This window comes from Oreochromis niloticus, linkage group LG7 (genome assembly GCF_001858045.2).
Source record: "Oreochromis niloticus isolate F11D_XX linkage group LG7, O_niloticus_UMD_NMBU, whole genome shotgun sequence".
Taxonomy (NCBI): Eukaryota; Metazoa; Chordata; class Actinopteri; order Cichliformes; family Cichlidae; genus Oreochromis; species Oreochromis niloticus.
Window position 1 is genome coordinate 21,734,298 of NC_031972.2, and position 27,296 is coordinate 21,761,593.

A 27,296-nucleotide genomic window follows, 5' to 3' on the forward strand; every position below is an offset into this window, starting at 1 on the left:
ATGTCACAGTCCTGAGACAAAGACAAGAGTTCAGAGGTTACACAGGACCGGGAGGCACTGTGCCTATTTCCATGGAAGCAGGATTTTAATTCAGGCATCTCCTCAGTCGGTCGGGGTCCTGCCGTGTTATCACGGGTAACGAGTCATTGATGCTCTGCAGGGTACGGGCCCTGCTGCCATGATTAAGTCCATAGGCTTACTAAGAAGAAAGATGGGAAACACAAAGATCTTTACTTCACACTTTCTCATCCAGAAAGGGGAGAAAACTAATGCAGATGAATTAAAACAGCTGAGACACAAAATTCAATCCATTTCAGTTCATGAATGATGTTATTACTAATTTAAAAATATGTTCAAAATGCTTCATAATTATATAAAATCCAGTATAGTTCTTATATCTGGTATGTGGCACTTATCAAGCTCCATCATCCACCCCATTTCACGCATAGAGCATGTAAGTGATTAGTGTTTTTTAGCCCACTTTTATTTAATTAGTGATATGAAGGCATGCTGCGACCGGTTGCCCATATGTTCACCTTGTCAGAAAATAGCTGAGTGCTTTTTACTGCTGTAAAAATGCTGCATAGTTACGTTATGAGAGTGCCAAGAATGTCAAGAGAAAAACACTTTAGTGCCCAGTGGAACAGGGAGGGCATTTTCATTAAGGTAACCCATGGGAAGAAAGAGTCAGAAGGCCAGTCTAAATCCCTGTGGCAACCAACTAAAGATTGCCCTTCAGGCACTCACCTGTCAATCATTGCAGGTTTCCCGTGAAAAGACTGCGATTAATCCTAGTAGCCCCGCATTTGTGAGGTCTGCTGCCCTCACAGCCCTTTCTACTGTTGGGTGGGTAAGGTTTATTTGTCAAATGTATTTCATTCTGAAGATGATTTTCCCTGCATATATTAAGTCAGACTTCTGCTGAGAAAGGAGAGAAACTGTTGTAGAAAAAACTTCCCGAATCCCTGCTCCCTATAGTAACGGTGTGTGTTGGCTGTGTTACAGTGAGGGAAGTCTTTTGGGTCTCTGATCAATATAAAGGTGTCGTGAGTGACTTTATTCTACCATATAATATTTCTATGTCTCTTTTTGTGGTATTATAAGGAGTCACCAAGTAAGTTAATACTGAAAATGACGTGGATCATAAGGTACAGTTTCATAACAAGCAACAGCATATGGAATCTGTCCATATAGTAAAGACAGAAGAACTTGTAGAATCACTGACCCCATAGACTTCCATAATTAAATGAACAGCATCCATCCAATCCATCCATGAATTTATTCTACAACTCACCCACTTATATTAAAGATTAGTTATACATTATTATAGTTGTGGCTGCTTTTAGTGACAGGTGGATGCTGACACAGCAGCTGTAGCCAGTAGTTGCTCATTTGAATCACTAAGTGGATTGCTTAATTGTATTAACAGCTCATCCAAAGGGCCTGTGCTCCAGTTTTTGTGGGGGAAGTCTATTTGGATATTACTTTCTTGAAATAATTAGCAGGTGCCCATGTGTCTCTCTGGTGCACTTTTAAAGTCTATAAGTGCTCTTTGGTAACCAACCGTGCTTGTGTCAGCTGATATCTTAGCAGTCCTGCATCTTGTCTAAACATGTTTGATGGCCACAGGAAGCAATTTGCAGCAACTTTCCTACCAGAGATCATAGAAAGTGACATTTGGCAACATTATGATGACAGGTGAAATAACCACTGGCAACGTGAAGTGGGTGAGTCCTGAGTTAAACTCTTCTCGACTTGCGAGCAACTGAAGCAGCTACCGGTAAGAATATGGGCTATAACTGGTATGACTGGATGGTAAATAGATCAGAGGATTGCTATGGCAATGTCCACGAGCGACTGACCATAAACAAACAAACAAACAAAAAAAGCAAAACATGACAAGTGAATCGAATCGCTTCCTGTGTGAACGCCCCTTGAGACATTGTTTACTTTAATCTGGATGCAAGAAACTGATTCTGGATGACAAAACCAAAGCAACATTATGTATTAAAGTCCCACTCACCATTTGTAAGATTTTGAAACTTTGGCTATCTGGCAGCATATTTTCTACAAGCACTTTTTTAGCAAAAAAATAACATTTGTTACAGATCATATAGTAAAAGGATAACAAAAAACCCACATTTTCCCAAGCAAAGAATACAATATAGTGTGACTTCTTATTTGGTGGGAAAATTATTTCTTTATCACCTAAAAAAAAATCACCTTACCACCTTTAAGCTGTTTGCACTGGGCGTGTGCTGTTTCAGTTTATTCGTACTGCTGAAGGTTGCATTCTGTATACCAAGTGAGATCTGACCTCTTGAGCAGCACAGAAACCCTCTCCCTTGATGGAGTTATCATCTAAGCTTTGTTAAAAGTCAGGGCAGTCTCAGGGAAACCAAGGACTGAATGCAGAGAGTGTATTAAACAGTTCTCTGACTGGTAAAGCTAGAGCCTTAGTAATGGTTTGTGCTAGGTTGTTATTTAATAATTCAAATGAAATAACATGTGTGCCATGCCTCTCAATAGCTAACTTGCACTTATCCACCCACATGTGGTGAATTTTTTTTTTTTTTAAGTATTGGCAGAAATCCCATAATCACATCATCACTGTCAGAATTTAATCATCCATTTAGTGACAGAAGGAGGATTTATAGAGAAATTTTTAAACTATGGATTCTTAAGGTAGTTTCCCAACAAAAAGACATTGGTAAAAGTATCGTTTTGCCACACATATGAGGTAAACGTACCGGGAAAGGGGAAAACAGAATAAGCAGTGCCTCGCTATCCTTGGAGCCAGTTTAAGAAACGCCTGTGTTCCCTCAGCAAACTGTGTAGAGGAGAGCTAAAGGTGGAAATGAACTGGGAGAGGTCATTATTCCTGGCTCGAGTCTTAGCGATCCATCTCCTCTATGGACACCTACAGTAGTAACCGCTCCAACTCCACTACTGTTATCTAAATTTGCCCTCTCTCCTCCTCCTCCCTAACCTGTCCCATTCCAGCTCCTCCACAAACACCCTCACAGACAAATATACTGGTTCGGCTACAACAAGTAATACCGGCATTAACGCTCACACTAACATTTTTCCCATCACATCTCAAGATATCACACGTTTGAGCATTTCGGCTTGTTAATATTTATACAGCTCACATTTCCATACTTGTCATGCAGGCAGATGCGGAGCATATGGCTTGTTGTCTGGAAGTGAATGATTGAATAATCAGTTTATAACCTTTAGTGGCTCATTCTCCAGGTGTGTCATTCAAGCCTGGAGCGGATATATACTGTGAAAAAAGGGAAATGAATAAATTACATCTGATAGATAGTTATAGTGCATGTGGAAAAGCAGAAGAGTCTTGCACATTGCTGTGGAATATTTTTCTCTCTCTCCCCGTTCTTTCTTTTCACACCCCTTTCCACCCCCACACTCTTCTGTACACTCTATTTCTGACACAACAGCGATGAGTAATGAATGGTTTTGCTTTGCAGTGGTTCTTAACAAGTGAGAGGATTGTATACAGTGTGTTCTGTCGATTGGGCTAATTAGTGTTTTGCTGGCACACCCAGGCAGAAACATCCCACTCAGTGGCTACTCCTACATTGCTGCTGCAACCAGGTCTTCAGCCAGTAATGTTTGCTAGTGGGAGAAGAAGTGACAGTGGAAGCGCACCGAAGCTGCACTCTTATTTGAGAGCTGGGCGGTTTAAAGGACGTAGGCCACCTGGGTAGTCATTCAAAATAGAGCCATGCCTCACTGAGAGCAAAACTAATGGTGCACCGAAAGGGGCTACAGCTCCATTTATCAAGTCAAAATTGTAGATGGTTATCATAAAGCAGTTGTCCTGAGTTTAGTTAGGGTTTTGATTTTAGACATTCAGGCTAAGGTCATGGAATTGCATGTAAAATAACATAACACAACATAGCAAAGCATTTAGCAGCTAGTGCTGACTATGAAACACTGTAAATGTTTACCTTATTAACTCCATGAGATCTCAATATGCCAGTCTTGTTTAGCGCTCATTTCTGCTGACCCCAAGTGGTCGTGCTAAAAAACAAATTATGTTGGATGTATGGATGAGTGGATGGATGGATAGATGTTTCAATGATGGATGGATAAGTGGATGGATGGATGTACAAAAGCAGAAATTAAACATCAGGTATGTTCCTTCCTGGACAACTGCATCTTTAGTAGAGACTTCACGTGTTGAGTAAATTCTCACCAATCCTGTGAAGAGTACTGCTGTCTGTTTTATTACATCAAATTCCACTCATTATTCTTAAACTGCTTATCCAACTCTATCAAAATTAGGGGCTGTAGCCTATCTAAGGGGAGTACACCGTTCATCCCTGCTTGTGATGAGCTTCCATCTTCAAAGCTCAAAGCTGGACAGATTACACTATGAACCTTTCCAATAAAAAACAAGGTGTAACTTTTCTTGACTTTATTAAAGCTTTTCATGAGTAAAACTGCAGAAAAGCATAAACCGTACTAACATTACTGTGACTCCACTTGGTGTAAAGCCCTAATACTTTGACAGGAATGCAAAAGGATATAGAGTCACTCCATACCAAAATCAGTTATATGGCTTCAGTTAAATTTGACCAAACTTAAAATGTCACTCTGACAACATTTAAAACGCAACAACTGAGAATACTCGCAGACAGTTTCCAAGGCAACAACATAAAAGAATAAGCCGTGGCAGAACAAGCTAGTCACACCATGTGCTCTGCCATGCCTGACTACCACTGACTGCCCTTTCTTAATGCCATGAGGTGGCACTGTGGCTCACGAAACTTCTCAAACATTTGCATGCCCCGATACCGAGAGCAGCTCAGCATGAGCTCGCCCTCCAGTGTTTACCAGTGCAACAAACTTTTGGTTCTCATTGTCTAATACTCCGCCCCAATCAACTTGTTGCGTAAAAAACCTTCCATGGACTCAGTGTAACTTTTATTTTTCAGTAATGATTGGAACGAACGTTAGAATACAAACCGAGCTTTTTATGTTCGCATCTTCATGTGACATTATCACGGTGTGGTTTATAAATATGTTTTCTGTGATTTTCATTTAAAAATGAAATAAAGGGTTCTGGTATAATTCATCTGATTGAACAGGCAACACATGTACTTTAAGGTAGTTGCGGAGGCCTTCGTTCAAATCTTCCCCAAAGCCATTTACTGCATGCCTTTGGCCTGCTTTACTGTCTTCTCTCCTCTATCTGTCTTAAGTAAAGGCTGAAAAATGCATTAAATTAATCAAAAACTGACCAATTCAACATTTCATTTGTTTTCCATGCAAATTTCTATAAGCTGCATTTCTTGAACAAATTTGTCTTTCCAATGGAATAACCCAGCATTTTATATTTGCACGAGATATGCAAACTTCAGATGATCCCACCTCTGAAATAATTTAGTCTCGTCCATGCACAAGAAGTCAGTGGACTTCTATTGGCTTCCAGGTCTTTAATTTTCTTAATCGGTCCATATTATTTGTGTAAATACAATTCAGTATGTTGATCTGTGAATATCGATGTGATTTTGCTTTGTTAACCTCATGCTTTAGACTTTCTCCCTACTCATTCATCTTAAATCTTCCTTTCTTCAAGCCAAAGTCACTTGTTTGTAACATTTTTCCCCTCAATCGTCCATCTTTCTTCTTTCTTGTCCGTCCTTGCCTCTCAGTGATGATGTATTAGATATATTTTGGAACACTAGTGATGCCCTCCTGGATGTGCACCTGCTCTCCTTCTCACTCATCTGTCTTCTCCTCTCTCTTACCGTCTCTCATTTACCTGTCCCCCTCCATTCCTAGTTCTACGTGCCCCCCACCCCACACTCACTTTCCCTCTCTCGCTCACTCTCTCACTGTGTGTCACTTGGCTGTCTTCAGCCAGACAGGCTTTTTCTTTATGGCAGCTGACATGTGGCAATTTCCTTTCGTTAATGACAAGAAATGTGCCAATTACCTCTCCGGATGTTTTACTGCCAATCAGACGCTAACGAGCTGTGAGCGTGAGCGTTCGGATGTGTGTGCACAACTTTGTGTATCTGTGTTTGTCTTTTGAGTCTGTTGGCATGAAAGAAACCTGAACAAGTGCAATGTGACATGAAGTTTTCTGCACATATGTACTTAGTATACAGACTGTGTAGCTTAGTTCCTTTAAAGGCTGGTGCTAGATTAGATCATACAGAAGGATGCCGTGCTGTGATTCTGATTCTGTTCAGTTCAGGTTTATCTATATAACGCCAATTCACAACAGTAGTTGCCTCAAGGCACTGTATTATTGTAAGATAAAGAACCTACAATGATACAGATAAAACGCCAACCAGATGACACCCTATGATCAAGCACTTGTCACCAGTGGGAAGGAAAAGCTCCCTTTTAACAGGAAGAAACCTCCAGCAGCCATCTGCTCTGACTGGTTGGGAGTTAGGAGAGGGACACAGGACAAAAGATGCACTGTTGAGCAGAGCCAGAGATTAATAATAACTAATGATATACATATAAACAAACACATAGTAAGTGAAAAAAGGTGAGTGAAGGAGAAACACTCAGTGCATCATGGGAAGCCCCCAGCAGCCTACGCCTATTGTAGCATAACTAAGGAAGGATTGAGCGTCACCTGCTCTGCCAAACTTGTTACACCACATATGGATAAACAGACAGTCTGCAAAGAAGAGTCTCTAATAAACTGCCACCTGAAAAAGCACAGGTCATATTAAAAGTATTATTTCATGACATATGCAACTTATACACAATATTACAGTTTTTGATGCTTTAGAGAAACATGTTGCACTTTGTATCTTAAAAAATGTATATATATGTTTGTGTGTGTGTGTGTGTGTATATGAATTTCAGTGGCCCTCTTCTTTTTCTGTAACATGTAGCTTTACTTGTTCAAAGTACGTTTCAAATTAACAGAGCATATGTGATATTGTATAAAGAAATCCTATCACATGAAGGAACATGCCAGAAAATAGAGTGGTTTCATCTTTTTTAAATGTGCAAATTTGCTGCTTTTACTTTTAAGATGTTTGATAATAAAACTTGTTTAAGCTACCTGTCAGCAGCAAACCTCTATTTAAAAAACAAACATTAAACATGCATTTTAGCCAAGTCTAAAACTGACGCATTTAGCTGTTTTGTGATCTTTTCGAATGTCCGGAGCATTATCAGTTGCCTGACAAAGAAACCATCAGTCACAGCCCTGTAGCCAAACAACCTTTTATAAATGAGTCCTAAATATAGTCAGTACAAAATAATCGGTGAACCATTGCTCAGTTTGGCTCTCTCACACGTTTCCCCCTTTTGACATGAGTTTCTACCACTTTATATTTCTTGTCACTCTGTCTCCCTCCCACCCCTCCATCTGCACTGAAAAGTGCTTTTGTTCAATTTTTAATTACCTTCTCATATAAAAGTGCTCTTGACATCTGAACGCAGCACATTTGAAGAGGCAGCCTCTGTGATTGGTGCAAAATTGGATAACCACCTCTTTGTATCAACTGTCAATCTCTATTCTAAGAAGAGACCTTTCACTTTTTAATTCCCTGTGCCCAACACACACTGATGCAGGCACCAAAAGAGAAAATATTTATCATGTCAAAAACGACAACAAAAAAAAAAACAGCCATTGTTTCTCCTGTTTGCATCATTAGATTGTTTGCTTTTGGTATTGCTTGTGTTCCCTTACGCTGTAGCATGGGAACAAAAGGCAAAAAATGGCAATCAGATCACTGTCAAATCTTTGTTCTCTGAACATAGGGGTCCTTCTTTCTGGTAGTGCTTGAAATGTTTCAGTTTTATTCATTATTAAAGACTGATGGTGACACATACATGCACAGAAAATGTATGGGACCCGTACTCAGTGACTCTCCTGATGCCTGCACTTAAATTAGTCAGACCTTCTTGTTATATTTTTACAGTTACAGTTTGTTATTGCCTTCTTTGTAGTGAGATCGTGGTGATTTACACAGCATATGTGACTTATTTGTGTCGATATATATTAAGAGAAACTTTGTAGAAGATGTTTTCCATTTTGAAGACAGTCTTGACAGATGTCTGACTGCCACCTGAACTGCTGTCAAAATAATTTAAAGGAGACAGCTCAATAGCAGCAAACAACTAACTATAAACACTCACCAGCCACTTCATTAGGTACGCCTTGCTAGTACCAGATTGGACCCCTTTTTACCCTCAATCTGTCCTAATTCTTCCTCAGTTCCTGCAGATTCAGCAGCTGTACATCCATGATGTAAATCTGCTGTTCTACCACATTGCAAAGGTGATCTATTGGATTGAGATCTGGTGACTGTAGAGGACATTTGAATAGAGTGAACACATGAATGGAGCTTTATGATATGATGTGTTACCCTGCTGGTAAAGGGGCCCAAAGTGTATCCCTGCACTATTCCACTAATACCAGCATCCTGTATGGATCCAGGCTTTCATGTTGTTTATAACAAATTTTGTATCCATCATCTGATTTCCACAGCAGAAATTAATACTCATCAGACCAGGCAACATTTTTCCAAGTGTCCAATTTTGTAAGTCACTTGTAGCCTAACTTTTTTGAGTTGCTTTAATACAGAACTACTTTATTTCTGCCTAAAATGCTAAAATTCCTCTACAGCTATTTCCTGTGTATGTGTGCGTATATATATGTACATGTATATATTGCAGTTGTCATCCAGTTGTATCAGTAAAATTCTGCTTTTATTAATGATCTAGACAGAAGTCTAATGAACTAGGTTAACATAAAACATTTCTTTTTGCATGAGTTCCTTGCTGAAATTATTATTTTTTAAATAATGATGTATCTCCTATATATTGCGATATACAGTCTGTCATGCTGCACTTTGTTCTCAAGGGAGAGAAATGTTTAGTTTTATTTAATAGACGGCAAGTGATGAAACTGCATCCCTCGTGGCTCTGTGAGATTGATTCGACTGATACGTGTTTATAGAGGAAAAAACTCATAAGCACCAAATCAACAGTGAATATACATTAAGCTTACAGAGGTTCACTGAAAAGCTCTGCTGATATTGTGGTTTAAACCCCGTGTTTGTTCCAATGTAAGTGTGTGATGGGGATAAGTGCCAGTCGATGTGTTGTATGCAACAATTTGGGACGTGTTTACTGAGAATTAACTGTGTAAGGAAGTATTTAAAGTCTCTATTTTAAAGCTTCTTCGCTGTTTTAAGACAAGATAAGATAACCTTTATTAGTACATAGCAAAAACTAGAAAAAGAAAGAGCAGGTAGTCTTGCAGAGGTGCGATGCCGGTGATGCTGATATCCCAGTGCATGTCATAGTCGGTCTGTATTCTCTTTTGAGAAACTCCTAACATTGCCGGTCTTATAACAATGGCCAGTGTATTGTACGTTTTCACAGGACAAAATGCTGTTTCTGTGTTGTTGCCTAAGAAATTCAAAAACAACAGTGACTGTTTTGTCTTGGCCAGTCTCATATCAGGTTATTGCCCTACTTTTTGCGATATTCTATCTCTCATGAGAAAGCCCCTTTATAAACATCCTGCTTATCTTTCTCTGTAGTCCTCCTTGGTGTCTTATCTCTTATCAGGCCCTGTTACTCATGGGCTATCACAATGCACAGGAAGTTAGCTGTTTGCCAGGCCTCTTCATCACTGGACAGTTTCTTTGAAGAAAACCAGAGAACCAGGAAATATTTTGAATCAAACTGGCTGCGGACTGTGAGGCGGCACATGTTTTTCTTTTCTCTCTTCTTGAAGAGAGAAAAGGGATCTCGGTGAATTACAGCAAATAAAGGCTCCAAATGATCTTCTGTTCCGCGATAGTGCCTGGAGTGCAATATCAGTTTCATTTGGAAAAATGAAACTCAAAAGAAAAGGTCAGAGAGCTTCTCAGCCTGAGGAATTCTGGAGAGTTTTCTTGTCTCTGTTGTCTGACAGCGCTGCTGTTACTGCAGCGCTTTGTTCTAGGGGGAGAATAAAAAGAGCATGATAGCTATTGACTTTTTGTAGCAGGACCTCAGAGACGTAAACATAGTAATCCTGGCACTCACAGTTATTTGAGAGGTTAGACAGAAACTACACAAAAACGATCACTGTTTAAACACTTCACTTTGATTTTTGGTACAATTTAATGAGGTCAGACTGTCTTATATCTCCTTTCACATCCTCCTATTTTAAAAAAAAATGCATTTCTGTTGCCTCCAAGCTCGCTGTTTTTTTCTCTCTTTCACATTCCTATTTGCTTTGTTTTCATGTAGGTGGAGTGGCTTAAGAACGAGGAGGTTATCGACCCTGCAGACGACAGAAACTTCTACATCACCATCGACCACAACCTCATTATTAAACAGGCTCGCCTCTCTGACACGGCCAACTACACCTGTGTGGCAAAGAACATTGTGGCAAAAAGACGCAGCACAACTGCCACAGTTATCGTCTATGGTAACCTACAGTCTTACCTTTCTACACGTTAAAACAATTCAAAGTTGTTTACATGTGTCTGACCAGCTCATTGTTCTTACTAACCACACGGCTGATTAGTAAAGTGAGACACTAGTGTTGAGGAAACTTCCTTTAAGAAGTTCAGCTCGGCTCAAAGTAAAAGCAAATTTCAAAGTCACTCTGCATACATCAAATCTCCCTCTCCCTCTCTCTCCTGCAGCGTGTAACATTCACTCATTTTGTTCCTGCCAGAAGGTGTGCAAGGAATGGAAGATTTGTGATTTTTTCTTTTTCTCTTTTTTGATCTGCAGAGGTGCTGATGTGGCTGAGCTGTGCTTAAAGAGACCCCCGCTGTGGTTTCACGCAGTCTCGCGCACTGTCTCTCTAACATCAGCTAACATGACTGTTATTGCACAGCACGGTTCTGACGTTAAACTTCAACAGCTGCTGGAGGCTACTTAAGACAGAACAAATGACACGTGAAGCAAATGTTCCTTTGAACCTCAGACATTGTTTTGTTTTTTTTCTGTAGAAATGACTACTGGCTTGATAGCTCATTTAACTGAGGCCAGCAGAGTTCATCCTGTGCTTGATAGAACTTTTCATGGCTTTGCCAATTTAACTCTAAGAACTGAATAATAAAACAACTGCCCTCTTTCAGGTGCAGAAGTGCTTACAGACTTTATTCACTTTGCACAAACAGTGTAATGCATATTTCTAAATAAAGGCGGCGTATAAATGCAGATGTGCATATAGTGCACATAACACAAAGGTGACCAGATGTCTGATACCATTATCAGACTTTAGTTTCAGAGCCAGAATTTTGTCATCATGTTCCCTTATCTCTTCCCTGGACTTACTGCATGGTTAGTAATATAATAGGAAGTCAGCAAGACAAGCGTCTCCTCAAGAATTTCATGTTACTAGCAGAGTATATTAGAGCCAAGTGTCAAAGAAGCACTTTGATGTCAGCCTGTCCTTTTCCTTTCCAAAGAGGACTACACAAGCATTCATGTATAACCTGATTTCCTAAAAAGGCTGGGACTCTGTCTTAAGTGTGAAAGAGATTGCACTGATCTATAAATCAGTTAAACACTGTATTCATCTAAAAAAAAAAAAAAAAAAGCTAAACATGTCAAAATATTGGATAGGCCAACAAAAAAACAGTTTGGGGATCATATCATTTACAGTATATAGTGTAATATCATTAAAGGATTCAGAGAATCTGGATAAATCTCAGCACACCAGGGTAAAGGCTGCAAATTGTTATCGAATGGCTGTGCCCTTTGGCTGCTCATGTGGCACCAGATATGATTCTGTGGTGGAAAAGTGGAAAACACAGCTTGAGTTCAGAAACACTTCTGAAAACCTCTGCAAATAAAAACAAATGGTATAAAAATAAGATCCAGAAACGCTGCAGCTTTCTCTCTGCCTCATCCTGTGGGCGATGAGCTGAAGGTGAGAAGGATGGTGGTCTTGTGGCCGGTGCACAGCTTAAAAGTATCAGTATCAGAAATGGTATGGGTGGAACATTAGTGCACATGGTATAGGTGACCAGCATTTTTGATGCTAAACAGTATGTACATGTTTTGGATATGGGTCTGTAGTAAGTCTGTAGTCCATGTGCTAAACTGCCCTGCCTTTGGTTCAGACCTGTTGGAAACATTTGTTTCAATGTGAAACAAAAATAGTTTTGCAAATCTTTTGCATTTTACACAGTCGTTCAGCTGTTTTGGAAATAAGACTCTTTTGGAAAGGGGAAACATGAGTTGACAGTACTGTTGTACAATATTACTGTACATGAAAGAATACACATTTCCCTGCAAAGAAGTGTGAGAAAACCTAGAGAATAAGGGCTATGCCTAATACTAGTGATATATAAATTAGAAGGAAAGGGAGCGTGTTTATATCCCAGAGGTTTCCAGCAAAATCCCAGACAAAGATACTAGAAACAGTAAGTTGATAAGAAGAAAATGGCAGGGAGAGAGAAAGAGAAAAAGAGGAGTGAAAGACAGAAGATAGAGCCTTTATTCATGGAGGAGAGAAAGCAGACAGTAAATAAATGTGGGTCTTCCTCTAGAGTCCAATATTTTGGGCTTCACTCATAAGCATGTCACATTTGAAGGTCTGAGACTCCAAGGGGCCCGGTTCCACCATCTGAAATGCCACAGACTTGTTCTCAGCCACAAGCCCTGGTGTCACTCCGCACTGGATTTAGTCGTTGACAGAGATGGATGAGAGAGGGAAGAGAGGCATTAGAGGGAATCAGTGAATGGAAAATGCAGCAGTCTGACCAGAATTTACTGTCTGTCTGCAGTGCAAAGTAATTGCCCGATAGTTTAAGGTCAAAATGCAAAACAAAATGAACAATATTTGTACATTTTATAGTAGGCAAATGACTTGAACCTCTGAGCTGGGCTTTCTTAGACAGTCAAATTAATGAGCTGGTCACTGAAAACAAACAGGCAGAGTTTTTAATTTCATGGGTTTAGTTCTTTCACTCTAATTCACGCAAATTTGTGCTTTATATTATTATTCAATTTAACTGTTTCACAGACCGTGATCAATCAGAGTTCTATTTAACATGTTTTATCACCGTGTTTTCCAGTTAACGGTGGATGGTCGACATGGACAGAGTGGTCAGTGTGTAACAGTCGCTGTGGCCGTGGTTACCAGAAACGCACACGCAGCTGTACTAACCCAGCGCCACTCAATGGCGGTGCCATCTGTGAAGGGCAAGGCATCCAGAAGCTACCGTGTAATCCTCTCTGCCCAGGTATTAAAATGATGGGCGTGTTGAGTTCAGGTGCACATAAACGAAATGCATTCAATTTGATGCGACTCTGTACGTTTGCACAAATTCCGCCCCGTTTGTGCCTCCACCGCACCCACTCCCCCTGCTCACGCGCTAAATTCATCTTCATCTTCTCATTTGCCATCTCGTTCACTCGACCCTCATCTGTCCTGTCTGTTATGTGATAGTGGATGGCCTGTGGACAGAGTGGAGTAAGTGGTCCACCTGTGGGACAGAGTGCACCCACTGGAGGAGGAGAGAATGCAGCGACCCAGCACCCAAAAACGGGGGAAAGGACTGTGAGGGCATGGTGCTCCAGTCTAAGAACTGCACCGATGGGCTGTGCATGCAGAGTGAGTACCCGATTAATCCTCTGCGACTGTCTGACCTGCCAACAAAAGAAATCTCTTCACCCTTTGACCGGGACTTTCACTGTGCTCTTTCATCACTGCGCGCTGTGTTTCACATCCTCACATAACACGCTCACCCTGTCTTCACCCAGTCTGTTTCACTTCGCTCATACATAAACAATAAGACAAGCCGAAACGCCTCTCTGTCCTCTGCACTTGATCTGTTTCTCTTTATTTTTATGTACACAACAGACAAAAGCGTTTTTGATCAAAGCAACATAAAATCAAAAACCACCACACATCTTCCTGTGTCAGTTCTATTGCAAGCATAAGTACATGTTTAAAGAAAAAAAAAAAGTACTTGGCCGCAAGGGGAAGCAATCTAACTAATTTTCCTTGTCACAAGCTAAGAATTTGGGAGGTATATTTGAAAATAATAAGTCATTATGCAGTAATTACACAAAGGGGAGGGGGCACAACAACTAAACTGCTTTGATTACTACCTTTACTTAAAAACTCTGGATTCCTGCGTCCAACTACAGGAAACGCAAGGCCACAAAGTAGCACGTGTGTGGACTCGCCCTCTTTTCCGAGCTGGCCTTTACGTTCACTGTAAAGTGAACAAATACATATCATTTGGTATTACAATAACTTAAAAAAACCGCAAAAGACATCCAGATGCACCAGCATTTTTCTTTCTTTGCTTTTACTTTGTCTTTCAAGTAGCAAACTAAAGCCAGTTTGTGGTGCAGCCAGATATTTTTCTGCAGGCAGAGAATTGTTTTCTTCTCCTCTTTGTTCCAGTGAAGTTAAAAACAGCCACGCACTCCAGTGAAGCCAACAATCCTGCTTCCTCTGCCTTATAACACATTCACAGATTAGAATCGAGCCGCAGTTGCTTTGATGCACGTTTGTGTGTGCGTGTGTGTTTTTGCATGCGCGCCGCAGTATTATGTTGTTACAGGGTGAAACACCTAACATCCTAAAACATCAAAACTAAACCAAAAGTGCTAGTAGTGGTTCTGTGCCTTTAATAAAAAGAGAGCGACTGTGAAAGGGAGAGAGCATCGCAGAGTAAGTGAATTAAACTCTGTGTCTAGTTGAATAAAATTCCTATTTAATAAACATCTCTGTAGGTGTTGGACCCAATCACTGTCAAAAATGCCTCTGTCGTGTGTATAACCTATTACAGATGGTGATGTGACACTAATAATATAACAGCGGCTCAACTGCTAGATGTATAAAATTTGATACAGCTAGCGACTGCTGTGTGCAGCAGATCTGAGTTTTTGCTGCACCATAAGGTTGTAAACTGCTACCTGTCGATGTGATGTAGCGTAGGTTACATCGATGATCAATATGCATCTTCAGATGCAGATGGCTGGTTGATCTGTACGCTTCTGAAGTAAATGCCTTCTTTCACACGCATGTTCTATATGTGCTAAGGATGGTGTTCAGGAAACGTTTTAACATCAGAGAGAGGTTGCATTAGCTCATTACGAGAGGGAGCACGTATGTAAACGGCATATAGAAGCACGAGAGAGAGAGAGAGAGAAAAATCAATAAGAAGGCCGTGACAGATGTGCTGTTATTTGTCTCTCTTCGTCTTGTTTTATTTCCCTCTGCAACACAACATATGTTCACCCCACACTTTCCTGCCCTTCTGTACGCCCTTTGCAACTCAGCCTGCACCAAAAGCATTAGTTCTTGGTAGATTGATGGCTAGTTTTCAGAGAATATAAAGCCATAATGATATAGATTTAGGATCATTTCAGAGATTGATTTTCTTTCTTTTCTTTTTTTTGGGGAAGCTAAAAGGGTGAAGCCACTTATGTCAATGCTAATGACCATTTCCACAAGCATTTAGGAGAACGGCCCATTATCTGAAAGCTCATGTTATGGCAAATATGATTGGGAATGGAAGTTGTGTGCAATCTGAACTCACCTTGGACCGCTGGTCTGCTCCCTCTAGTGCAGGGCCGGGATCTGAGCAAACACGTGTCTGTGGATTCCATTGCAGCTTGATCTTATTTTCTGTTGTTTGAATTTATTTAAATCACTTCAATTGCAGTCCATCACCGAAATCCACCGAAGGAATTTGATAGACCAGACCTTGAAATAGAACGTGGTGCTCAGCTCCATCACTGCCTCCTGCAGAAACACAACTGACTCGCGTAAAAAGAGTTGTTATAATTAACTTTGCAGCTTGTTTATCACATTTAGACTGTCAGGGAGTTTTGGGGGGGAAGGGTTGGATTTAACAAGGTTACGTGTCTTTAAATTGATCTGGAAAGGTTGCACTCTGCGTGTTCAGAGAGAAGTTCCCAACTCTTACACATGTAGAGTTTTCACTGTTCACTTAGCCTGACCTGTCTAAATCTCTATTTTGCGCTCCCCCTGTGGTCTGCAGCCCTTGATACTGATGTTGTTTTTCAAGCCTTTGGTAACCCTGCTCTCTGACACGACATTTTCTCTGACATATTGATCTAGAGAGAGGGGAACACCGACTCCAGCAAGGGGACACGCTTCATCGCTATCGAACACCAGAGGCAGGACAGCCGTGACTCCTAAGCCTCAGTTCAGACTCTTAAGTTTCAGTTCAGCCTCCAAACGCCATAAAGTTATATCCTCTATGTTTTATATGCAGTTTCAAAGATTAGTTAAAATGTCAATACATATTATTTGTCATGTAATTAGCAATTTCATTAAACACAGAAGAGTAAGGAGCCTTTAAATGACGTGACAAATGACTTTCTCTTCCCCAAATGACAGTGTATTTCCCAGAGATTGGAAATCTGTCACATTCAAAGGAGTAATTGTTAAAATACAGACAATGATTTCCTGTACTGTGCTTCCCTCTTCCTCTCCGAGCTCTGTGTTGCCAATAAAGAATAAACTTCGGGGCTCTGACGTTTCCTTCGGAGCCCACCCACTGAAGCATGCCTTTATGTCGGCTGTGCTGTAGACTCGGTTGGGCTGAATAGAAACTCCACAGGATGGGTTCAAATGGGCCATCAGTTAGACTGAACGCAACAGCCAACCTCCCTCTGCTCCATCCCGGCATCCCGGTTGCCTGATTACATGTACACACCAATCCCATCTATCAGGCCATTGATTTTCCTGTCAGTCCACTTGTCTGCCTGTGGCTCTCTCCCTTTTCCAATAAGGACTTCATTGTTTGTATAGTTGTTTATGGATGTCCCAGGGAGACTGAATATTATGTGTGCTTGCGCACTATTCCTGGCTCTGTCTTTCTAGCCTGCTTTGCACTTCATTTCAGTGCACAACCTGGCCACAACAAAAACCAACCAAGACCCCAGCTTTGGCCAAAAAAACACACACACACATTTTTGAAAAAAAAAAACCAACCTATCTTAGCTGAAGATTTTTCTAATCTCTCAATCGCATGTCTTCAACTTTCCACATCACTGTCCTTCAGCCCTTTTCCACTTCCTGCTTCCCTAACATAATCATTCCTTTTATCTCGCGCACTGCCCTCTCCATCCACCTTCCAGTGACAGATGAAAGGCTGTAGGTTCTACCGACTCGGCTGGAGCCCACACTTTATCAGCCCCTCCATCCCCCTCACCTGCCAGCATCAGTCCTGCTGCTGCTAAGGCACTAAGCCCAGTTGATGGATCGCGCCACTCTTACAGAACCTCCATGTTTCCCCTGCTCTCCTCATCCATCTCCATACACAGATATAGAGAGGAGGGGCCAAATCAAGAAAGATCGCTTCCCCGTGCCATCACTCCTACTCATGAGTTTGTTGCTGTCTCATTTGTTGAGTTTGTTTTTCTGTTGGAAATTTGATTTTCATCATCCCTCTCCTCCTCCCCCCACCCCCATCTTTCTCTCTTCCCTCCCCTTCTCCATACCTCTCTCTCTGCTATCCATATCCGCTTCTCTCTTCAAGGTTCCTTATATCAGAAGTCCTCTGAGGCAAAAGACGAGAATGATATTGGAAATTCATGTGAGTTATTGTTTTGTTTTGTTCCCCCCCCCCATTTCGTTCTTTTTTTCATTATTTCTGCATTCTTCTCACGTCTGCCTTTGTTTTTTGGTTTTTTTAAAGGTAACTTTAATGCTTTAATGTGTACGACCTGAATTTGCAGTCTTACATACAGATCCTCCTTTTTAGCAAACAGCAACATTTCAGAAATAGCCGTTTTGCACTAAAAGCATAAAACAAAACACAACAACGTGTCCATAAGAAAATGAAAACCCATGTTTGCGAATGTTCTTCTGTGTCCACCTGCGAGTTATTGCGGCTCTTCTGTTTTTTACTTCATACCCACCTCAGGATATGATCTGTTTTGATTGCCCTAACCCTTTCCTCGTAATGTGTCTGTGCTAGCAGGCTGCTTGTTTACAGCCACGCTACTATTCTCGAAGTAAGAGCTGACCCTGCTCTTTACCCTGGCGAACTTTGCCTCACCAGCGGCTCATGCATCGTGTCAAGCACACATTTTAACCTACCAGATAGTAAAGCTTTCGGAAATGAACATTGTTTACTGATCAGTTACCAGGCAAGAGCATAAACTCAAAATAATATTTGCTGTTACCTCCATTTGCTTTAAAATATCACCAGTTCTCATAGAAATATTCTCAGTATGTGTGTGTGCATATATATATGTGTGTATATATATATATATATATATATATATATATACACATATATATATGTTTTAATTTCAAAATTCTCAGCTAGGAGAATTTCGGTAGGTTGTTCTTGCACAGTTCTTCTGTGGATTTCAGCTGCTTTAAGATTTTTGTCTCTTCATGTATAATTTAGGGCTGACTCAATGTTCTGGTAGGAGTGAGGGGCGAGCCTCTGTAAGACTGTTGCTTCTTGGTGCTAAAGGTCTTTATGAATCTGGCTGTTTTGGGGTTGTTGTTTAAATGTGTCCTTTTTAAAGAGCCCATTTGTTGGTATGTCCTATGGTTAAGAATCAAAGGTTGTTTATTTTTTTTGTTTTGCACATCTATGCTGATTTTTTTTTTTTTTTTTGGCCATTATTTTCCATCTGTCACCCATCCCTTTGTAAATTTTTGCAACCTCGTTGAGAATGAAGTGTTCAATAATCCCTTTCATTTTCATTTCTTGTACTTTCCAACAATGGCTCACGTTCAAAGGGATGTATTAATCTAAGTGATACATTTTAATGCGTACACTTAGCAGGTTGCTGCCTTTATCATCAAAGCATGAATAGAAGATTGTTCGACTGAGGGGATATATGTTAAATAACTGCGGGGAAGCTTGGCAGAGGGAACGTGGTGAAATTACATTTTCAAACTTTCATCACTGGCTCCCTGCTCTGTTTTCTGTTTGTGTCTGCGCTAGAGGAAGGATTAGAGGATGTATCTTTAATGCGATGTCTCACTCCAGGCTGAAGAGTCATGGCTGGGACATGCATGTCCTTCCTCACAGAAAACATCTATGGGAGCACTACAATATTAATACCCTTTTTTCCTACTTAAATTGTAGTCTTTCAATAAAAATTACAGAAATGAACTTTAATTGAAATGGAGGTCACTCTGAATCCCCATTGAATAATATTCATCAAGAAATTAAATGTAATATGATTTAAATTAATTGTTGAATAGTGGACTTATTTAATTACATTGAAATCCTTTTTATGGAATAAACATCAAGCCATAAGTTACTGAAAAAGAAGACAGAAAGGAAGTATGTGATTAAAATGACACAACTCGTGACTTTCACTTGTCACGAAAGCACTCTGCTCTTGGTTTCCTTTCGCTCCGCTCCTTCATCCTCCTTTGTGCAAGAGAACACAAGAGACACAGACTGAGTGCCATCTGTATCCCTGAGACACACGAATGCTCGGCCATCACGCACGTCTTCAAAGCGCCCTGTATGGATTTATGGGTGACACTGCCATCTACTGGTGCAGATATTGTGCAATTTAAACACACATATCATGTCAAAAATTGTTGTGTCTGCCCGATCACAACACCTTTTTGTTCTCCTGTTGATAAGAGTGTGTTTGTAAGCATTTGCTTTGGACAATGACTTCACTTGTGCAATGTCCATGCATGTGTTGAACAATACGTGCATACATGCTCATACATGCCTTTTGACATTTCGTGTCCTTCACATAAGGGCTTCACCCCCATTTGTCAACTTGGTGACAGTGAAGGACATTCCTTATCAAACACCAAAGAGAGTTCAGACTGTCAGTAGGCATCCATTAAAAGGTTTGATCTTTAATGAGAGCCTGTCTGAGTCTGTATTTCTAAAAGGCAGATATATCCATGCCAGGCCTACTAATCACAGAGGCTTCTCCAGCTGGATAGTGGACAGAAAGTCTCTGGGAGGGAGACGGAGATGAAAGACAATTTGAGAAATGTGAGCCATGTCTAGATCTTATCTGCAGTGTGTAAGAACAAAAACAGAGACGGACTCTGAACTTCAGCACAGAGCATGGTAATTTGAAGATGAAAACATCGACATCTCCGTCTTCGGAACTTTTGATCTTGGTTTTGAGCAGAAATCTTTGTGTCACTGGACCGTGGTGGAACAGCCTTCTTTATTAATTGTGCTGTTTAAATGAATTTTTGTCATCATTTACTTTATTATATTGCATTGTTGTTTTGTCAAGGTCTTGCACATGACACAGTGCAGTATGTCTTATTTCAAGAATTCTGAGGCCATTTTTAACATTCGCATTCAAGATAGCGAACAGATGTTGGCGTGCCTTTTAGCGTGTCACACATGTCCAAAGCAAACAGTGAAAAAAGGCCTGATGATCTGTGTCAAACTAAGTTGCTTGCATCATTATCTCGCCTCAGTTTTAACAATCAAGAGAGCCTCGTGTTTCTTTCATGAACTGTGTTTGCCACAGCAGGTCAGCATTAATCAAAAAAGACTGGAGCTATACTTCGTGCATTTATTTCTCAGTAGATAGTTATTAATATCCGGCTCAATCGTAAACCAGGATATTACCCTGCTGATAATGGCTTCATCACAAGTCCTGCATACTGAGAGAAAAAGGCTTTATGTCATAAATGGAAGCATTACGAGATCTTAAAAGACTGTTTTTTTCTATTTCTGTTTTTGTCTTTCTTCCCCAAACCCCTTCTCCAGTGGCCCCCACTACTGATGATGTAGCTCTTTATGTGGGTATTGTGATAGCAGTGATCATGTGCCTGGTTATCTCCGTCGTCGTGGCGCTCTTCATCTACAGGAAGAACCACCGGGACTTCAGCTCTGACATCATTGATTCCTCTGCCCTCAACGGAGGGTTCCAGCCGGTCAGCATTAAGACCGCTCGCAAAGGTGAGTTACACGTGAGCGTTTGTGCGTTGGTTTTTCTATACATGAAAATGTAACTGCATCTGAAATCGGTACATAAATAGTTTAAACTTTCTTCTGTGTGAAAGGTAAGTGCACCTTTGGTGTCCTAGAGTTGCCCCCTTTAATCCAAGGAACTTTTAGATCCGTAACTGTCGCTGTCTTAAACATTTTACCATTTTTCCAAGTAAAAATCCCTTCAGTTGCAAGATATTTGAAGAAAAGGCCATTTGAATGGGATTCTATAGCCCTCCATTTGTTCTTTTTGAGCTCATTATTAGTGGATTTCCTTTTGTCATTAGTATAATTATCCTGTTAAAATGTCCATTGATGGTTTAGTTTCAGCTTTTGGGCAAATGGTCTCACAATATCTGCATTTGTTCTTTGATATCATGAAGAATTCATTGTTAAATCAATCACTGCAAGCTGCCCGGTCCCAGATGCAGCTCACCCTAATCCATTACATTTGGTGAGCTGTTTTTGGTCTGCGCCAAACATTTTTATGTACTCTGACCAAACAGTTCTGCCCTCGATTCGCCTGTCTACTTCACATTATTCCAAGACGTCTGTTTTGTACCTGTATGTTCACTGGCCAGCTGTAATTTTGCTCTAATGTTCTTTTTGGACAACTTTTCAACTTTTTCCTGGAGCGCCTCTCACGCACGTCAGATTTTAAGATTTTTTGGTTGCATATTCAAGCACTTGCATCCCAACAGTTGCAAAATAAACCCGCAAATCATGGGATCAAGTTTTCAAGCATTCCTTGATGACTTCTTTTTTGCATCAGACAGTCTGCTTTTGCTGTGGCAGCTGTTCCCACACATGGAAATAGCTATTATTTTACCAAGAAGTTTCATAAATTTAACAAATGAGGCAAAACTTAAATGAACAAAGTTTTGAAAGAACCTAAAGTGCCAAATGTTTTCTCAAAACCTGCCCAAAAACCATGTTAAAAACGGAATGTTTTGTTTCCGTAAAATTAAGATAAAGTGGCTCAATATATTATTGAAGCTTAAGCACAATTCAGTCCTCTTTTGGTAAAGGTGTTGCTACTTAATGGTACAGACTCAGTTCAGCAGATTAAAAAAAATGTAAGACTCGACCTTAGACACACCTGTGTTGTCAGGCATATGGAATGACTTTCATTAGTACTGGCATTAATAATAGCTTCATTATCTTCAAAACATTACCTTAACCCACTGAGACACGTCTGACTCAGGCAGCACGTGCGTCAGCCGTGGTGAAACTATTAAAATGCTTGCTGTTGTGATGGGAGGCCACATTATGCCCAGTCATTAAAGCACAATAAGGCCAGTCTCTGCGTAATTACATTTGGACTGTTGATGCAGGACTTAAAGTAAGTTGCATGCATGAGGACAGGTCACTGTGAACTGGCCAAAAAGACAGCAGGGAGAGAGACAGAAATATGTAACTGTGCTGTAAATGATTATTAAATGTGAGCTTTTGGAAAGAGGAAAATAAATAAATAAATAAAAGCAGAAGAGAGAAAAATACAATGAAGAGACTAGAAAGGAAGCTTTTTAATGTGGGACAGTTCAAAAAGATAAACACCATCGAACAACAACCCTTGTTAAAGGTGTTGCTTCTGTCACCGCTCTTATAAAGTAAAGGATAATTTGAAGCCAAGCCCATTTAAGACAGCTCCTGAGCAGCAAGCACTTAGGTTAAAGAATCTACCAATATTCAAGCTTTTTCATTTATTTATTTATTTATTATTTCTAAAAGAAATCCATACTCTGAAACTGTATAATGAAGCTGAATTTATATGCATAACATTATATTTAAATCATTTTGCTTTCTGTTGATTATATATCCTTAGTCTTAAATACAACATTATCCTTCACCTTTACAGATATAGTTAATATATTGAGTATTATAATATAGATTGATGTTACTGTGGGGTTTTTCATATTTCATATGTCTGAACCACCTGATCATGACAGAAACAATTGGTGGTGATTTAAAAAACAGTGGTGTTGGAGGAATCATATAAGTTGATCCACTTTACTTCCACCTTATCTCTATCTTTCCTAAAGTAGCCTATTAAAAGCTGTAATTTATGTCCTATATACTGTATTTGTGCAGGTTTGAAGCATGCATAAAGCACATCACACAGAATTTGCTGTGAAGAAGATAATTCATGGGTGGAAATGACACATCCTCCACACAGTACTCAGTGCAAACAAGGGTTAAATTGGAATTTGTGATGTTGGGGAGGGGGGTCCCTTATTTCAGGGTTGCCATGGGTGCGCGTGCTGTGTGCAAGAGCAACAGTGACAGGGGAAATATTCCTACATGCAAAGAAAAATTAACAGAGCAAGCCTATGATTGATCTAATTTGACAGAGTATGTGAACTATAACAAGGTCTGATCTCTGCTGACAGCTCTCTGCTCTGAAATGTGGCAGTGTGTAACAAATTCTCATGTCTCTGTGTCAGATATACAGTAGGAATGGTGGTGTAGGAACTGGTGTTTGAATAGAAGCAGACCAGTTAAGGGAATCATTGAGATTTTGCGTTTTACGGTGTTAGACACGGGCATTAATGATGTGCTGGCACATGATTGTGTTAGCTTTAATTACCAAGAAGTGGAGCAATTTGAGTTTCTGTGATATTTTGCTCAAATCTTGTTTGCTGGTCATGACATTTTGACTTGAGCTTGAGCCTGCAAGCCACGTTAACGCGACACTTAGCTGAGATTATCCCTTGTTAAGTAGGTCTCAGTTTCATCCTGCAGTCCGTGGCACCTGTGCAATCTAATTAACAAAAGAGGGGGGAGGGGGGTTTATCTGAAACGTGGTTTTGGGGAAAACCTGACGAAAACTTACAGTTTTATATGATGAGAGCAGAAGCATATTTTGTTTAATTTCCTAATACAGATTGTGAAAATATGGGCCATACATTCTTGGAGATGGATGTTGCAAAACGTGCCACACTAGTACTTGCACTACTTCTAATTTATTACTAGAACAACTTTTCTGACTCTCATTAACATCTGCATCATTTAGAAACTTGTGAGGGGGTGGAGACGGTGGAGAAGCTGGAGGACAGAGAGGCCCCCACTGACCCTCGCTCCACCCACTCAGTCCAGCTATTGAGCATTTATCCTACTGGGTAAACCGAACGTTCACGATGCCATCTGTTACTCATAAATCACAGCTGCACCTATAACTTCTCTGACTGAGTAATGTTTCTTGGTGGTGAAGTGGACCTCCCTAATGAGTAAAAAAAACCAAACAAACAAATGAGCAAAGCCGTGCTGAAGTCTCACTGATTGCTGCCAGGAGTTCATTTCCTCATGGATATTTAGGTTTAGAGTTAGTTTCTTCCCGATTCCTTTCCCAGTACATGTGTTAAGACATTTATTCTTCTTTACCCATGTCTTTTTCTTTCCTCTTCAGCTGATCTCCTATCAGCACCCCCTGACCTGACCTCGGCAGCTGCCATGTACCGCGGCCCAGTTTACGCTCTCCATGACGTGGGTGACAAAATACCCATGACCAATTCTCCTCTCCTCGACCCGCTCCCTAACTTGAAGATTAAGGTGTACAATTCTTCAGGCTTAGTGACTCCACAGGATGACCTAGGTGGGGAATTTTCCTCTAAACTGTCCCCTAAGCTGCCGCACTGCCTACTGGACAACGGTGACAACACAATGGGCCGGCGCACACAGACCCAGACGTTGCTCCGCACTAGGGATCCATCATGCACTGCTCTGGGCTCGTTCAGCTCCCAGGGAGGACAGCTTATTGTGCCCAACTCAGGTACTATACCAGCCAAAGATAGGTAGTGATTTTGCATATTTATATATTTTTATTTTATAGGTGATTCAGTTGGATTTCAAGAAAGAAGTGTTGCATATTTTAAAGTATGCAGGAATGTAAAAAAAAATTGTTTAAGAAATGAATAAACGAGCTTACGTTCATGAAAAGCAGCATCTGCTACTTCCAGCAGATTCTATCAGTGTTCGTCTTAAAACTCATTAGCTGTCTTTTGTGAGTTATGATTGGAGCCACATTTTTCATTCACTCAGTGGCACATCAGCATTTAGTAATAGTACCTCCACTTGTGTGTATGTGCATGTGTGTGAATGTCTATATGTGTGCACATACTGAAAGGAAACTCATTGTATAGCCTGATAGGAGATGAAATATACCATCAGCTTTTCTCACCGTGTCCTTAAATGGCTACTCTTGTTTCACTTAATAATGTACTGGTGATGATGATCTCGGCCCATGTTTCCCTTAAAGATCCCATTTTAAAAAAACATTAAAAGAAACTTCAAACACAAAACTTGCTGGTGTCTCCACTGGATTTCTGCCAGTCTCATAGTGATGACAAGACTCCGGGAAGTCACTATGTCTGACCAGGAAATGGTCTGGCACATAATACCCTCCTCATAAAAGTGCAAGTTTACATTATTTATTTTGATTAGTGAACATTAGAGGTTGTGGTAGAGCCAGGCTGGCCGTCTCCTCCTGTCTTTATGCTGAGAAAAGTTTACTGGCTGCAGATTTTCTTTGATTTAGATTTAGTTAACACGTTTGACAGTGATATCAATCTTGCCATCAACTCTCTGCAAGAAAATACATTTCAGAAAGTTGCTATCTCCACCAAGGAGGCTATGTTTTTGGTAGGGTTTGCATGCATGCGTGTCATTCTGTCTGAATTCTGATAAAACTTTGCAGGGGTGTAAAGTGGGGTCAACAACTCCATTCAAATTTGGCTTACGTGCACCAAGGTCTTCAAACTTCAAACTTCAACTTCATGATTTATTGGTTCAAAATTGACAGAAAGCCTTATAACTATAAACTGTGATTCTTACAAGTGGGGTGTGTACTGTCAACATCTAGAAAGATTTCAAATATTATGGCACATTTGACCTCTGACCTCTCCTTCAAGGTCAATAGACTGATCTGAAGGTCAAAGGGATAATAACGCTACATAGAGCTATTTAAAACTATTTTCCTTACTGCCATGGTTGGTATTGATATCATATTGGCATATAGCGAGTGATATATGGGGATTCTAAATATATATAGTTTGCATCCAAATTTCATGTGACATGTGACCTCTGCCCTCACTTTTACTTTTCACGTCTGCCTTTCTTTCAAGTTGACCCCAAAATGTGTGACATCTTTAAAGAAAGCATTGTCAAAGAGAATGAGCTGCCTAGTTATTTAGAAATATACTGTTGTATAGTATTATATAATAAGCTCAAGCTATTTACAAATCATTACCTATTATCCATCACCTACTCCTACACACGCCTACATGTTTCTGTAGTCAAAGTAAACGTGGAATTCTACCTTTAACTGCCTTTTACAGCACTACAAACTTCTTAAAGTACATTTAAACAGAACAAAGAAAACAAAGTGAATATATACAAATTACAGTGCTTTTCCCTTAAAAGTAAATACTGGCCAGAGAGCGAGCTGCCTCGGTGAAGGTTTATGCTCCCTGAGTGCTTCCTGTTTAGAGATTGCTTTTACTCAAAGCTTAGCTTCATTTCAGTTGTTAATAGAAGCTCGTTTTCTCCCCTGGAAAAAAGACTTGCCATCCATAAGTCAAAGTTTCAGTTTATTATCTCTAGATTTCAATTTGGGTATCTCAAAATTGCGACTTACTGACTTAAGCAAGAAGCAAGAGAAAAAAACCCTCAAAATTGGATTTTAATGGCAATTTTTTTTTTTTCTGGGGCTCAAACAAGCTTCCAAACTTGTTACACTTGCTCTCACTGTCAGTGTAATATGAAGATTTGGGTATGTGAGAGCCTAAATATAAAGAGCTCTTCAGTAAATTGAAAAATACAAAACCATCGCAGCTCTCAGTAGACACAGCAGTTCAACTCAACCATAAATGTTAACTTAAGAGTTGTTGATCTTTGCAAGCCCCAAGCAAACCTCTCAGTAAAAATAAAAGAATTCTTTTTAAAGCGTGTGCAGTAAAAATGTTCCACATGATCTGGACTATCATTCAATACTTTGCCGTCTGTAGCGTTATATCCCTGATGATCTGCGACTTTGAAATAAGCTAAGCCATGTGCAGCCCATCAGCATATTGACTGCACGTAGTATGACAAGAGTTGATGGATACCCAAGGTGTGTGCACCAGAAGTGCTGGAGGTGTCCCGTTTCAGGCAGCTTACATTAGCCATGCTGTCCTCACTTCAAACACATGCAGACTGTTTGTAACGCGCCGCAGATGCATGCTGACAGGCAGAGGCAAACTAGCAGTGACTTTAAAGGATACGCAGACTTCTCACATTTCTTAAAGTTTTTCTTTTTTTTTTTTCATTTTGATAACTGTAAAATGTTCTCAGCTGTTGGCTGCGCTCAGCCACCTCATCATGTTACATAGGAATAGGGAGAGGAAAGAGCAC

The 27,296-nt window shown here is 40.3% G+C and overlaps 1 protein-coding gene across 3 annotated transcripts in view; it reads left to right on the plus strand.

Moving 5' to 3' along the window:
• Positions 1–27,296, plus strand: part of unc5cb (unc-5 netrin receptor Cb) — a 124,493-nt gene that overhangs the window by 85,794 nt on the left and 11,403 nt on the right. Inside the window, exons 5-10 of one of the 3 annotated variants that reach the window (XM_005470312.4) lie at positions 10,255–10,435; positions 13,044–13,211; positions 13,418–13,582; positions 17,496–17,552; positions 20,688–20,879; positions 24,316–24,678. In XM_005470312.4, coding sequence (XP_005470369.1) covers positions 10,255–10,435; positions 13,044–13,211; positions 13,418–13,582; positions 17,496–17,552; positions 20,688–20,879; positions 24,316–24,678 — 1,126 coding nt within the window. The remainder of the gene's footprint in view (positions 1–10,254; positions 10,436–13,043; positions 13,212–13,417; positions 13,583–17,495; positions 17,553–20,687; positions 20,880–24,315; positions 24,679–27,296) is intronic. The other 2 variants (XM_005470313.4, XM_025909031.1) reach the window with 2 other exon arrangements.